General features: G+C 45.7%; 1 protein-coding gene across 4 annotated transcripts in view; it reads left to right on the forward strand.

The window, feature by feature from the left end:
* ICE1 (interactor of little elongation complex ELL subunit 1) overlaps positions 1-16028 on the forward strand; it is a 365848-nt gene that overhangs the window by 213212 nt on the left and 136608 nt on the right. For 3 of the 4 annotated variants that reach the window (XM_083188304.1, XM_083188305.1, XM_083188306.1), the window contains 2 exons: positions 461-825; positions 11864-15979. In XM_083188304.1, the coding sequence (XP_083044430.1) occupies positions 461-825; positions 11864-15979 (4481 nt within the window). Of the gene's footprint in view, positions 1-460; positions 826-11326; positions 11763-11863; positions 15980-16028 lie in introns of those variants that run through there. The other variant, XM_083188307.1, reaches the window with a different exon arrangement.

Below are 16028 nucleotides of genomic sequence, written 5' to 3' on the forward strand. Positions count from 1 at the left end.
ACCACGCATACAATGGAAATTTTCTTCTATGTATATATATGAAAGTGATGTGCATATAGATAGGACACAGGCAGACGATTAATTGCCTAAAAATGCAATATTACGTCCCCCTGGGTGCACCATAGGCAACACAGCCAGCACCAAGGGTGAGACTTACTAATATAAGCTACACCAACTATAAGTGCTAAGGGACGCCGCATGAGCCCAAGTTTTTAAGTCACACTAGCACTGTCCATGTTACATGTTACATGTTGTCTGTCATATTTCGCAGCTTATTTCTTTTTTAATTGATCTAATAAAAATTATGTTTTAAGCCTCACAATTTATTCGAGGTGCACCACTATCGTGACAAACCTTTTTCTCCTTTTGCTTCAACTCCACCATAGTCTTTCTCATGTGTTCAGTCCTGCTCTTTGTTTATTTGCTTTAAACAAAATGTTTTCTTTTTATGTTATCTTAGAAGTACGTGTGAGAAAAGAGAAAAACTCCAAACACTCTGCTGAGTGCACTCCACCTCCTAGCTGTAGCAGCCCAGAAATAAGTCTTTTAGAGCTGGCTCCTATACAAGCATCACATGAGCCAATAAAATGTATGGTATCAAAGTGGAAGCCTACTCCTGAGGCAGCTGCAGCATTATGCAATGGAGCGAGTACAGTTTATGAGGAGACAACTACAGACCTCATTACACCAAGGGATATGAGTGTCAGTCACTATGTGAATTCTGATCTCAAAAATGAAATGGAAGAAGTTCAGCAAGTAATGAATTGGGCAACACCTCTCCCACGTCTTTTATCTCCTTTGGAATTGTCACCGTTAACTGCAGGCGTAAGTTTGAAGCCTTCACAATTGTCCTGCTACGTGGTCTCTCAAAAGACATTAAAGTTACGGTACCTAATTTGATACTTGTGTATTATCACAGAGCCCATCGCATCGTATACCATACCACTAAATATGGTATACAATGCGATGCGATATTGCACAATAAAATATTGCATTGTATCGTATGCCATCCAATGGCATGCAATGCGATGGCATCCGATTTTTAATTGTACAAGCACCCTGATGGGTCCTTACAATGTTAAATGCCCCCCCATTGTCAACACCACCCCCAGTATCAACGCCAACCTTGAAGCATTGCGAGCGCATCGCTACGCGTCCTCCAACCTTTTCATACCCCTACTATCCAAGTCGGCGTGGAGTTGATTTTAGATAGTGTGGTGAGCCACCGAGCCTGAAGCTTGGCGAGCGGACGCGGAATAAATGATGTAAAGTAATACGCGTCCCCTCACGGGGCTCGCCACGCTTCGGGCTCGCGTATTACTTTACATCATGTATTCCGCGTCCCCTCACCGGGCTCGCCACGCTTCGGGCTCGCTGCGCTCGCCACACTATCTTATATCAACTCCAAGCCGACGTGGATAGTGGGGGTATGAAAAGGTCGGAGGACGCGCACCGCGTGCTCGCTGCGCTGGACACGCTTCGGGTTGTCGTTGATACTGGGAGTGGCCTTGACAATGGGGGAGCATTTCACATTGTAAGCAACCATCAGGGTGCTTCTACAATTAAAAAACGTATGGCATCATATGCCGCTATATGGCATGTGATGCGATAAGATGCCATACGAGGCACATCGTGGGCGCCGTGATGATACACAAGTACCCCTAATTTCTGTTACAGCTAACTAGCTTCCTTCATGTAGAGCCGTACAAATCATACATCCTATTTAGAATCTAATCAGTTTTGCCTCTTACTAAGAACAAATATTTGTAAGGGTTTTCATTGGTACTGATGTTAATTCAGTTTTTTATCCTTTCAGCCTATGGTGGATGCTGGGACTATGGGTATGATAAGTTCTGGAAGGACCCGGGCACCAAGGAGTTAATTTCTTTAGAAAAGTGCAGCCCATGGCTCCTCCTTCATCATACCCTCCCCTGTCCTCAGGAACCAGTTTTTTCTTGGTGCATGAGGTACCGTAACAGGGAGCCTTTTTAAGGAGAGGTTTGTTTTCAATATTTAACTATTTTTACTACTTTCACTTTTAAAATGGTCTTCTCTGCTGCAGACAGCTCCAACACCTGCAGTCGGTGGTCAGACCTGTCAGACGCTCTCACTGATCACCTCCTGGCACCGTTGGTGGCAGGGGCAACTGCAATGGCCTGGTAGCAGGGCTCAGTTTCTGAGCCAGTGCTAGTCCACCAGTGCCTTAGGCCCTACAGCCTGTGCTGGGTGCTGCTTGGCTTCAGGGTTTAATCCAGTCAGTACAGGGTTTAGTTAGGTGTTTGATTCCCTTCAACAGACTCTACGACAGTCTGCTTCTCATTTTAGGAGAAATTACATATATTTCGGTACTTATGTAGTAACTGGGCTGCCGATTTTGAAATCGGGTCCATCGCATCGCATCGCACCCGACCAAATCGCATGCGATGCGATGCGATGCGATGCGATGGACCCGATTTTTCCATAGGATTCAATGTTAAAATGGACTGAGTCCATTTTAACATGGAATTCAATGGGAAAAAGGGGTCCTTTTCATACCCCTACTATCCAAGTGGGCATGGAGTTGGATATAAACCTGTGGCGAGCGTAGCGAGCCACCGAGCCCGAAGCGTGGCGAGCGAAGCGAGCCCCGCGAGGGGACATGCGATGCGATATCGCATCGCATCGCATCTGATTGTATGCCTTAACTTAAGGCATACAATCAAAAAATCGGCAGCCCAGATACTACATAAGTACCTATATTTCTCCTTCATCCACTAGGTGTCACTGGAGTACAATGGGGAATAGAAGGGCAACCACAGGGAGCATGGGCACTTTAAATTTAAATGAGTGTGGCCAACTCCTCCCCTTCTACTTCCCCTCCCAGTCTTAGAATGTGCCCTTGGGAGCTGGTCACACTCTGGCTTGCTCCAGAGAAATATGTTATAGATTCAGAACAGATGAGACTTTTCAGGCACAGAACAGACAGGTAGGGTCTTGCCGCTGCCTGTCTGCAACGTTGGAGCTGCCGGGGGGGACCCGGCCGCAGCTGCGTGCGGCTCGCGCCCTGGTCCCCGGCTGCAGAGACCACCGTCTCCGGAGTGACAGCCGCCACCACATGCGGTGCGCGTCCCATCCTCCCTCAGCCCTACCGCCTCCGGCCAGCAAAGGCATCTTGGTATGTACGCCTGAGCCCTCGGCCAGCCGCGGGGGGTCAGTTAAAATATGGCTGTAATGCAGGATACTGTTAATTTTTTTTAACACATTTGGCGCCAGTTTGGGAGACGGAGGGGGGCGGAGCTACCGCTTGGTGTGCTTCCAGCGGCCCCGGCTTCTCTCCAGCGTGAACAGACAGCGGCGGCCATTTTTTATATAGAGCCAACGCTGCATGCTTTCAGGGAGGCTCCACTTGCTGTGACAGTCTCCGGACTTAAGAACAGCCCCCTCTCCTGGTGTCCAGACCTGCGATCAGCTTCCCCAGCCTCTGCATGCAGACTGTGGGGTTTAAGCTTGGTGAGACAGAATTGGCTGTACAAATCAGGCTGTAGCGCTCCCTGGTATATACCATAGCGCTGTTTGTTAGCCTGTGGCAGCTTCTGCTAATGTATACAGTCTCTCCTGTCCGGTGTTTCATCCTGGTGTTTATCTGTACTATCCTCGTGTGTGTGTGTGTGTGTGTGTGTGTGTACAGTTAGAATTTGCTGATTGCTGCATATATTTATATACTGTATATCAATTGCAGTAACATGGCAGGAGGAGATTCCAAAAGGTCTTGCAAAAAGTGTTGTGCATAATTTACAGCCTGCTGAGGGTAAATGGGGGTGTGAAATGTGCACTTCACATCCCTCTACCTCTCAAAAGGTCTCCCCTGCTTGGGCTCACTGATGTGATGTCACCCCTGTCCTCTGAGCTTTCATCTTCACAGAAGGACAGAGACACCTCCAGTAGCACCCCTTAGCTGTGGAGGGTTTAACAAAGCCCTGACCCCAGAGACGGTTCAGTCCACTTTGAGGCCCAGTGCTCGTGACTCTCAGCCCCAGTGCTACAATGGCTGCTTATGCAGGTCTTAGACGCTGTAACGGATGATGACATGCCAACCTAGAGCCAACTGGATCGAGTGCTAAGTCTACGGACTTGCCAAAGGGACAATGTCCTCAATTGTGGGTTCAGAGCCCACCCCATGCAAGATGTCGCTCCAGAAGTGAAGAGCAACAGGCTTAGAGCCTGAACAGACTGCTCTATGGGTTAGATGACCTTATTGATATGGTCAAACTAGTTCTGGATATTAATGATGAGGCTGCTGCATTTCTCTCAGGCGGTTGGCTTCATACCCCTTTTCTGCTAAGGGCAGAAAATTGGTAGAAAGACCCCCGGTGGTTTACCTTTTGGTCTCGCGTCTTTTAAACTGTTCTCCCAGTACGGGGGCCACCACTCTTAGAGACGCTTCGGACCGCAAGCATGGCTTAAGCTTAATTCCATTTATACCATGGCTGTTGTTGCACAGCGTCCGGCTCAGGTCGGATGCTGGGTAAACAAGGCCATCAGGGTTTGGCCTTTCACAAATTGTTACGCATCTGATTTAGGTGATGATATAGATGTCCTGCTGCAGTTAGCAGAACATATACCTGAAGCCTCAGCTTATATGGTGGAAGCCTCCAATGATGTCTGCATCATAGGTGTCCGCATCTCTGCACTCTCTATTTCAGCACTCTGGCTTCGCCAGTGGCAAGATGATGCGGAGTCCAAGCGGGCGGTGGAGGCTCTCCCCTTTGCAGGAGAGGTATTGTTTGGGCCGAACTTGACAAGTGGATCTCACAGGCTACATGAGGTAAGTCCATGTACCCTCTTTCCACTGCCCCTCCTCCTCCTGCTCGCAGGACGTTTCAGGGTACATTGTTTCTGTCCTTTCCCTTGCAGGCAAAAGTTCAATGGATGTTCCAGAGGGGCTGCTGCCTCACAGAGGTTTACCGAGGTCATGGCAGAGGTGCTACCTCCTCTGCCCAAATGGCTAAAGCCTCTACTAAGCCCTCAGCATGACAGGCTTCAGGCCCTCCTGGGGGACCCCAAGATGGGAATTCGTCTTCAAGGCTTCAATCTTGTCAAGACGCATGGGTTTGAGATCTGATAGCCTTCGGCTACAGGATCCATTCTCAAAACCGTCCCTCCCCGCCGATTTTCAAAACCGGTTTACCAGTTTCACAAAAGGGCCTGCTCTTAACTGCGGCCATTTCAAAACTCGTATATACGGGGGTGGTGATTCCGGTCCCAGGTGACCTGAAGACCTATGGGTTTTCCTCAGCCAAAGGCTCGACCTATCCTCAACTTCAAGGATCTGCATCTGTATGCAACAGGTCAAGTTAAGGATGGAGTCCTTGCAATCTGTGATTGCTGGATTGGAGGAGGGAGAGTTCTTGGTATGGCTCGATATCAGGGATGCCTACCTCAATTTACCGATTTAGCCGCCCCATCAGGCGTTCCTTCGGTTTGCGGTCCGCAACCAGCATTGGCAGTTTCAGGCCCTACCATTCGGCCTCTCCTCTGCTCGCTGTGTCTTCAAAATTCTGCAGACTCAAAGAGCTAAGGTTCAAATGGCTGGTTGCATGGCTCTTATACACAGTTATGATGAGGTTCCTGGTTCGAGTCCCAGGACCAGCTTTAATTAAACCAGTGATCCCGTATCTCGACGACCTTCTGTTGAAGGCTCCGTCGAAAGAGGCTTTGTTAACAAACATCACTCAAACACAGACTTCTCTCATCCCCCCACTGATGGATCCTGAATTTTCAGGAATCCCAGCTTCAGCCCTCACACGGCCCTGCTGCGAGTCGTCTTGCCAGATGACAAGATACAATCTCTCCAGGCTTTAAACCGCCTGGTGCTTCTAACGGCAGCTGTCGGTCCTTACATGCACCAGGTTACTGAGAACATGGTTGCCTCTTTCTAGGTGATCCAATATGGTCGGTTCCGGCCAGGACCGTTCAAAACTTGCCTAATGCGACAGTGGTCAGGCTCTCATCTGCACCTTTTTTCACTGAGTGTGGTTGTCGGTGCGGGCACTCCAGCAACCTCAGAAAGGGAAAGAGATTCGCCGTCTGGAATTGGATACTGCTCAGATGCCAGTCTTCGTGGTTGGGGAGCAGTCACCCTGGACGTTGTATGTATTGTAACTCAGAGCAGTATATTATGCTCTCCTACAGGCTCATCATCTCCTTCAGGGTCATCCATCAACAGACATGGCGGCACGCGCAGTCGCGCAGCCTGGAAGAGTCGAATCCTGCTCAGGCTCACGCATTGGCCATCTCGGAAATCTTCATACCCGGCGTGGACAATTGGGAGTCGGCAAGACGTACACCAGGGAGAATGGTGTTCCCGCCCTCAGTTGTTTCAACACCTGATCCGCCGGTGGGGGTGTCCGCAAACGGACCTCATGGCGTCTCTCCACAATTATCAGTTGCCCCGGGACTTCACTTGGACGAAGGATCCACAGGCGGTGGGAGTTGGATGCTTTAGGGGCACCTTGGCTGTTCCACTTTGTTTACATCTTCCCTCCATTTCCACGATTACCTCGGGTACTGCAGAAAATTTGGAGGGAGGATGTCACAGTCCTCCTTTCAGCTCCGGATTGGCCTCGCAGGTAGTGGTACACCAGCCTCACGTCTCTGCTAATCTACGTTCCATGGCCCCTGCCTCAAGTCGATCTGCTCCGTCGAAGGCCTTTAGTCTTTCCAGACTTGGGTTGCCTTCATTTGATGGAAAGGCTGCTGAAAGCTCCATCCTAACGCAAGCAGGAATTCCAACCTCCAAGCATTACCACCGCATCTGGCGGCTTACGTGTCTTGGTGTGAGGGATGTGGAGTTTCCACTACCCTTTTTTAAGAAGGCTAGACTTTTTCTGCAAGCCGGCTTCGCTGCAGGGTTACGTATGGGTACCCCGAAGGGGCAGGTGATGGCTTTATCCCTCTCTTTTCAGAGAACGTTGGCTTTGTTACCCAAGGTACACACCAACGGCGCCATGGGACTTGGACCTGGACCTTGGCTTCTTGCAATCTTTGGCTTTTTGAGCTGCTAAAAGTGGTGGATTTCAAGTACCTTACATGGAACACGGTTACCCTTCTGGCCCTGGCATCAGCCAGGAGGGTCTCGGATCTCGGGGGCTCTTTTGTGTCGCCTTCCCTTTTTGGGTGTTCCATGCTGACAGGGCAGAGCTTTGTCCTAGCCGCTCTTTTCTGCCTACAGTGGTATTGGCTTTCCACATCACTCAGCCGATTGTGGTGCCGGGCTTTCAGGAGGATGCTCCTTAGACCAGAACTCTAGCTGTGATCAGAGCTCTGCGAATGTCTGTGGCTAGAACGGCATCTCTGAGAAAGTCTGATGCCTTGTTTGTCACGTATGACCAGGTCAGACTGGGCTGGCCAGTCTCAAAACAGACGTCTCCATGGATTCATCTTACCATCCGTCAGGCCTATGCCGCAAATGCTCATCACCCTCCTGTGTCCATTACGGCGCATTCTTTGTGCTCGGTGGGACCCTTTTGGGCTGCTGTTCGCGGGGTCTCTGTTCCGCAGCTCTGTAGAGCTGCCACTTGGTCTGGTCATCAGTCTTTTGTCCGGTTCTTCCGGTTTGACACCTTGGCGGATCCAACTTTGCAGTTTGGCCGTTGGGTGTTTCGGGGGTCTCAGCGCTATCCCACCCGTGTTGGGAGCTCTGGGACATCCCCATTGTACTCCAGTGACACCTACTGGATGAAGGAGAAAACAGGGATTTTGTACTTACCATAAATCCTTTTCTCAGAGTCCACAGGTGTTACTGGACGCCCTCCTCGGTGCTGTTCCTTACTATATGGACTACCCGACCTGAAACTATTGCAGTTTATTCCTGCCAGGTTCGGTTCTGGTATTGTCTGTCGGAATTTTCTGGTATGTTCTTGTGTGGTGTGTTTTGCTCAGTGTTACGCTCACTGTTAAGTTTCACTTTTCAATCTATAATGGTTTGTTAATGTGTACTATGTTTAACTTCCTCTTGGAAGTGTGTTCGTTCTTCCAGCTCCCTTCGGGTACATCCTTGTGACTGCCTAGGAAGGGGAAGTAGAAGGGGAGGAGTTGGCCACACTCATTTAAATTTAAAGTGCCCATGCTCCCTGTGGTCGCCCTTCTATTGCCCATTGTACTCCAGTGACACCTGTGGACTCGAAGAAAAGGATTTACGGTAAGTACAAAATTGCTGTTATCGAAAACACATATATTGAACATCTAGCGCTTCTTCTATTCCATTTGTGTTATTGTTTTGTTTGGGAAAACGCCAAGCTCCAAAACAAATAGATAAACTCTCTGCCTGATGTCAAAGGTCATTCTGGAGAGTTGTCCAGAGTAGGCGTTCGTCTTAAGCTCTACCACAACAGACTTGTGGGTGTTATAAATTGTCTTTATGGGGTACACCCTTTCCTTTTGGAGGTGTTGCCTGATGCAGTTTTTCTCCACAGGTCTTACAACCATCAATGCTTCTGCCCTCCAGTCTGTCGTCACCTACAAGAGGCGGTAATATCCCTGGTGCCCGCCCCTTAAAGGGGAAGGGGCTTCTATTCCAATCTATTCTTGGTCAAGAAACCCAACGGATCCTTCTTACCAATTCTCAACCTCAAACAGTTAAATATGTTCTTGCAAGTACCGAGGTTCAGAATGGAGTATCTCTGATCTATACTCCAATCATTGGAACTGGGAGACTTCATGGCACCTCTAGATATACAGAATGCCAACCTCCATATTTGAATCGGCCAGGCTCACCAGCAACTCCTTCAATTTGAGATGAGAAACCGTAATTTTCAGTTCCATACCCTTCAATTCAGCCAGTCCATGGTGTTCACGAAGGTGACAGCAGTCATGTGGAAATGCTTCATCAGCAGGAAGTTCGCATTCACCTTTGCTTGGGTGACCTTCTGCTATCCCTGTCCCAGGAGGCCATTCAGGAGCATCGTCCTCCTAACACAGAAGCTTCTGACCTTCCATGGTTGGATGTTACATCCACCTCCATGTTTCATCTGGGAACCCTGTTGTACACAATGGCCCAGAGACTTTCTACAAGGGACAAGAGGTTGGTACTGTGACGTACGGTACAGTCCTTCCTCAAACACTACAGCCTCTATTTGTCTCTGGAAGAGGGTTTTTTTGGGGGTGACTGGTCGCACAGAAATTATCGAGGAGTATTTAAAGCGGCCCCCTAAATAAGCATTGACGGTTAATCAGACATATGTCAATTAGGGGTGTGCTACCACTGGACACAGCAGAGTTGCAAAACAAGGGGGGAAAGGAGGAGTGTCTCGGTGTGGTGCACCTACAAAGTTTTAATAAAATATAACCTTTAATTGTTATTTTCTAAAAGCTGCGAAATATACAACACAAATACAAATATGACACGGACAGTGAGATTAAAAGGAATAATCCTCACACTGTGGGGCCCCCAGGATCTGTATCCCTTCTTTTTATCTGGGTTTGTCTGTAGTGGTGCTTGTGAACATTGGTACCATTAAGGCTTGGTTTTATCTGCACTGTGACAGTTGAAACAGGGATGGTAATAATCACAACAGTATCCAAATGCCAATTAATAAAGGGAGAGGTCTCCTGTCAATTAGTGAGGGCAATGAATCTTGCTAGCAATATTAGTTACTGTTGGAGCAATCTAACAGATCTATGTCTGTTGTCCCGGTGCCAGGCAGCCCCTGTATATAATAAACAGTGAGGTACCTGTCTATCATAAGCACATCAGCGGCAGTTATCTGCCCTGTCCTCCCTGTGGCTACAAAGACAGCCAGTTGGGTAGTGACTGTAGTAGGCAGCAGCCGCGGCTAGTCGGCTTGGAGTGACAGCGGTAAAGTACACCCGCTTCACTCCCGATAAGCCTTCTGCCTGCTTGTCAGTACTGAGCGGTGTTCAGTGTTACACACCGTGTCTCAGGCTGGAGGCAGGTGGGATGTATGCGGTTGCAACTGTATGCGTTTGTTGGAAGAACTAGTACCCTCATTGGAGTTGGTGGAATTCAGTCAGTTCCATTCCAGACAGCTGCAATTAAAGCTACTATGCCAGTGGAATCACTCACACCTCCACCTCGAATCGTAGACAGTCACCTTGGCCCACAAGATTTGCTTCTCCCTCCTGTGGTGGCTCAAGCTGTACCATCTGAGCATGCATCGCTCCTTTGCCACTCAAGATTGGGTTCTGTTGATGACTTATGCCAGCCTACGGGGCTGTGGAGAGGTGGTACAGGACCAATCCTTTCAGGGTCGGTAGGCGGCTCTAGAAGCCTGTCTGTCCATCAATGTTTTTTAACAAAGGGCAATCTTCCAGGCATAATGTTCGCCCGCCAGTAAAGGTTCAGATGGACATTGCGACGGCTGTCGCATATATAAATCAACGGGATGGCACAAAAACTGTGCCACCATGAAAGAGGTCTCTGTGACTCTCAAATGGACAGAACAGCCTCTTATGTCCCTGTTCGCAACCTATAGTTTTGTAGTCTTACGTGCCAGGGAGTGGTCTCTCTGCCAGGATGCCTTTTTCCTCTTAGTCAATCACTGGGACAGAACCCAGGTTATCCTGGTGGCCTCCAGACTCAACCACAAGTTGCCCTGTCCCGGGCAAAGACTCGGGATCTGGCAGCGTGTCTCATAGACACCCTTATGGCACTTGGCAGAGGGTGTACTTCTTCCCTCCAGTAGCTCTACATCCCAGAGAGGTTCGGAGTATGAAACGGGAGCCAGTACTGGAAATCCTCATTGCTCCACATTTGCCCTGGAGTGCTTGGTACGTGAATCTCACCAGGATGTCTGCAGCACTTCCCTGACGGCTGCCTCAGCCCAGACCTCCTGTCGCATGGTCCATACCATCACCCAGATCTCCTCAATCTCAATTTGATGGGGTGGGGGTGGCTGTTGAGAGGTCATTCTAAAGGTCTAGAGGTATCTATTCCATAGTCACCTGGTCCATGTTGGTTACTCGGAAGCCTACATCTGCTAAGTTTTATCACAGGATTTGGTACGAGTATTTCCAGTGGTGTGAATTACACCGATATAATCCAAAAGTATACCACCTCTGTAGAGTGTCTGCTTTCTTCCAAAAGGGGTTCAAATTGGGCTTATGTTGTGCCTCCCCGGAAGTGTAAGTCTTGGCCTTCTCTGTTCTTTCAGTGGTGTTTAGCAGCTTCTTTCAGAATACGCACCTTCTTACAGGAAGTTTTGCACCTAAATTTGCCAGTCCCTCCGGTGCAACCCTGGTACTGCACCAGCTACTAGATGCTTTATTTGAGCAGTTGGAATCGGTTGATCTTCTGTGGCTCCCATGAAAATCTTTTTCCTGTTGGCCATTGCATCAGCCCGCATGCTAGGTGTTTAAGTTTTAAAGATTTAACACCTTTGCTTCAGCAGATGCTTTGGGACGTCCCATAGTCCCAGCATCCTCCGTAGAATGAAAGGAAAAAAGGGGATTTTGGGTCTTACCTGTAGAATCCTGTTTTTTTCTGAAGCCATGGTGGAAGCAGGGCGCCCATCCTAACGCCTCTTCTCGGGGCATGGATTTCTAGGAACACTGTCAGCGAGTGTGGTGATTGTGCTGAATGTGTGTTTCTCTTCTCTCTTCCTCCTTTTTACTCTTGGCTTGTTAAAATAACTGGGAGGGTATCAGGGAAGAGGAGCCATGGACTGCACTTCTCTAAAGATGTTACCTCCTTGGTTCCCGGGTCCTTCCAGAATTCATCATAGTCCCAACATCCACCATGGCTTCAGAAATAAAATATTTTACAGGTAAGAACAAATTTCCCTGCATTACCTCCCGAGAGAGAATGTAACATCCTTATAAATTTTAAACAAATCTTATGTGACCTTGCTGTTTTTTTCTGTTACAGCGCATCTTCAGAGAATTCACGGACTCTAGTGATGTTGAGAGCTGTGATAGCACATGTGACATTGTGGCAACCAGTACAATGGACTCTGCAACATTAGATAATAACTTTCTGTGTGTTCAAGATAAGGCAAAATCTCAGACGCATATGCAAACCGGAAATGTTCTCGATAATGCAACCAAACAAAACATTGACCTAAATGAGGAAAGTGACGACAATGCAGTAGCTACAAATAATTTACAGTGCAAAATCAAAACAGGTTGTTTTTCTAATGATGACCACTCTATAGCCACATTGCTAACAAACAAGCAAGACCTAAAACCAAGTACATTACAGACTGAAATAAGTGTTAGCCTTGTCACAAAAACATTGCCTGCACTTAAAGAGGCACACAATGGCTCTTCAACTGATCCTGTCAACAGAGAAGACTGTTCTGAGGAACTTTTATTAGTGCAATCAAATTTTGATATACCTCCAGAATCATTATCTGACCTGAGTGAGTCAAAGTTAGAAAAAACTGAACTTTCTGAAGGATCCACAATTGTATTAAACAGTATAGATAACTTCAAACCTGGGGATTTTGAATTTTTTTTACAAAATCACGAAATGCAGTCTTCTAAAGATGGCTTCGGTTCTACAATTCATTTGACACTTAATTGCAATCCACCATTTAATTCAATCAACCCAGATGACCCAATGGACTTAACTGTTGGTAGTATCAACTTCCATACATTAGCATCTAGTGACCATGAATCTATTGGATGTTTTTCTGAATCTAGTTCCAGAAATGGAGACCTGATTGTTCATAATAATTTGACACCCAAGAATAACAACTTAAATTCCCTCGAGAGATCCAGTGTTATTGTTCCATGCTACGAACAGGAACGCTCATCATGCATAAACTCTGAAAAATGTACAAGTGAAAATTCTAGTCTACTAAGTACTGTTAATGGTGAGCAAAATATGTTAGGTTTCAAATGTACATCTCATTTTGATGATAAACTTTGTGTAGACTGCAAACGGTCAGAAAATTTGAAAAATGTTAATAATGCTGTTACTGTTGGTTCATCTGTGGACATGGATGAAGAATTAGAGTCAAGCAGTCTGCCTGTTTCATATTCCACAAAAAAAACTGAGAAGCATATGATCAAAACAGAAAATACTCATGCAGTATCAACTTCGGATAATAATGTGCCAGCCTTTTCAATTTCTGCTGCACATTATAGAAAGGTTGTAGACGTAAATGACTTTAAATCTACTTCAGTTATTAAAAAATTTGACACCTTTTCAGTAAAACCAAATATAAACTTAAATGAAGAAAATGAAAATAGTGTGGATAAAGAAACCATGTCTCCTCCTTTGAACAAGAAAGATAGCGATTGCTTTTCCTCTGAAGAAATGGAGTGTGTACGAGAGATAGTTCATGTGGAAAACCCCTTATCCCACAATGAGAAACCATTGGTAACCAAATGTGAAACAAAAGTATGCCTTAATGTTAAATTACATGAAAAAGGCAAAGAATTCAATTCCCATTCTGGGAACGAACAGTGTGAAAGGACTTCACCAAAAACATTCAAACTGCCTTATGGGATTACAAGTTCCAATAAACTGTCATCCCCCTCACTAGTGGACTTGGCAGAAGCTGAAACAGAGGTGCACTGCATTTCTGTAGATAGTCCTGATGTAGATAGTGGTGACTCTCAGATGTTAGATTGTTGTACTGATAAACTATTATGTTTATCAATGAATGACAAATACAGCTCAGATATGCTTACATCTACAGCTGAAGGTATATGTGACAGTTTGGAGAAACCCATTTGCCATGACATAAATATTTCAGTTGTTGTCAGTAACCTTAAATGTACAGTGAACAAGAACAAAGAAGATGAATACCTAAGTAAAGTAAAATGCAACGATGTGGAGAATGATGACCGATCACATCTTAAAAAAATAGCCAGCTCTGAGGAACCTTTATTAGTGCAGTCAAACCTAGATTTTTCTCCAGAAAAGTTGTGCAGTATAAATGAGCGTGGATTTGAAATAAACAATATTTCTGAATCATGCACAACTGATATGGATACTGGAAATGTTTTGAATGGTCAAAAAGTAACGCCACATACAGAGACCTCCCTTCAGTTGAATTCTGGTGATTTAAATGAAAAAACTGCTGACAGTTATTTACTTTCAAACACAGACCTTATTCCTATAAAAGAGAAGCAATCTAATGTATTTCCTTTGGAAGATGTTCAGCATGACCATATACAATCAGAATCAGTCGGTGGGTTAAAAAAAATAACTAAAGAAAATACTGACTTACACGATGCTTCATTAGCAAGTAGTGAAGCAGAAGATGATTGTCTAATCCGTAGAGTCAGCTATTCACGGAAAGCATTATACAAACCAGACAGCATTACTCAATCTTGCAAAATTAATTATATTGAGAGTGAGAAGTGTCGAAATGATGATAGACATTTTAGAATAGGTGATACAAAAAGTAAATCTGAAGTCACAAACGTGGTCCATGACAAATGTGAAGAACAAGTTCCTACAAAGATTGTTCCTCAAAATAATTCTGTTAAAATGGAAGAGGACAGCTCAGTAGTTCTCCTAAAAGAGAATCCACAGACCCGAACACTAGAATCAAATAATGGTCCATCTACAGGTGAAAATAAACTGGAAGTGTCTGCTGCACTTGACTCTGAGTACATTCAGTCTGGCATTAATAACACAGAAACAAATATTAGCAATAGTGCTGAAAAAGAAAGCACAAAAATAGCTCCTGGTAAAAATCTAATATGGAATTTTAGTAGGCCTGATGATTTCTTTGACCAAAGAGCAGTATCTATGACCAAAGGACATAAAGCAAGTTCAGAGAGAGTATGTGCTGTCTCAGAAGTTTTGGGTGGTACAGGCCATACATATAAAAGGAAAACAGAAATTCTTGATCTATCCAAAAACTCCAATAGTAGCAGGTTTGATTTTCAAACTGTTCGAAAAGAAAATCATCCACATTTGCTTTCTGGAAGAGGAACAACGTTGCAAAATACACAGATGGGACAAACTGTTGTAGCTAATGCGGACACATCCACTAACGCAGACATTTTACCAGAAAATATTAATGCAGTAAGGTCAGAAATGGGTCCACCATTGCCACCTCTACTGGGTCCTTTATTGGCAACTCCTCCCAGAAGTCTGCGTCCTCTGTCGCCTGAAATGTCGTCTTCTAGTCGTTCTTCATTACCATCTCCTCTTGATGACTTGATTTCTCCTTTGCCAGGTACTCCATTTCCACCTGTGATGTCTCCATTATGTGATGGTCGTAAGCGGAAATCACCGGTATTTACTACACCACCTCCAATTGAGAAATCAAACCAGAGGGTTTTGTCTTCCCCTTTGCAGTTCTGTTCTGCAACCCCAAAGCATGCCGTTCCTGTACCTGGAAGATTACCTCTTTCTGCTTCTGGAACATCTACACCTAATGTTCAGGAAAATTCTGTAAAAATTTTAGACACCATGTATCCCGAGTTGTCTGCACGGGCCAGGACTTTGAACATCTTAAAGGGCAATGTTCAGTTAAACCGAGGTTTGCCTGGAGAGTGCAAAACAGTACCTGTGAGCCAAATAACTGGTTTTAAAGCTATTACATCGACCTCAACAGCATTTATGAAAACAGGGAGCAACACAAAATCAAATGGCTGTAAAGATGAAAAAAGCTCTTGTGAAAGGCAAAAAACAATTAGCAACTGTGCTTCAGTAAATAAGAGGTCATCCAAATCTTTGCCAATGCCAAAAAGCGCAAAAAGACTTCGCCTGGACAGTGATTCTCCATTTCCAGAAAGGTCCAAAGACGGTTTCACAGAAACTACAAACAAGAACTTGGAAGCACAGAAATTGGATGAGTCTTGTCAAAACAGTAGTTACTGTGCGCTTCCAGATGTTGTAAAAGACAGCAGTGTTGATGAAGATATTATAGCAAATGCTCTTAGAAAAGTAGAGGACTTGTGTTTTGATCTTCTGCCAGTAATTCGCAGTCATGTTCATGTAGGAACCATTCCCGAAGTTCCAGTAATGAGAAATGAGGAAAAGGAAGTAATTTATGAATTCAGCAGCTCCAACAAGGTAAGTCTGTTTCAGTATAACAAATGTTTCCATTTAGCAGCCCTTTTCT

Source organism: Crinia signifera, chromosome 5 (assembly GCF_055691185.1).
Source record: "Crinia signifera chromosome 5, ASM5569118v1, whole genome shotgun sequence".
NCBI lineage: Eukaryota > Metazoa > Chordata > Amphibia > Anura > Myobatrachidae > Crinia > Crinia signifera.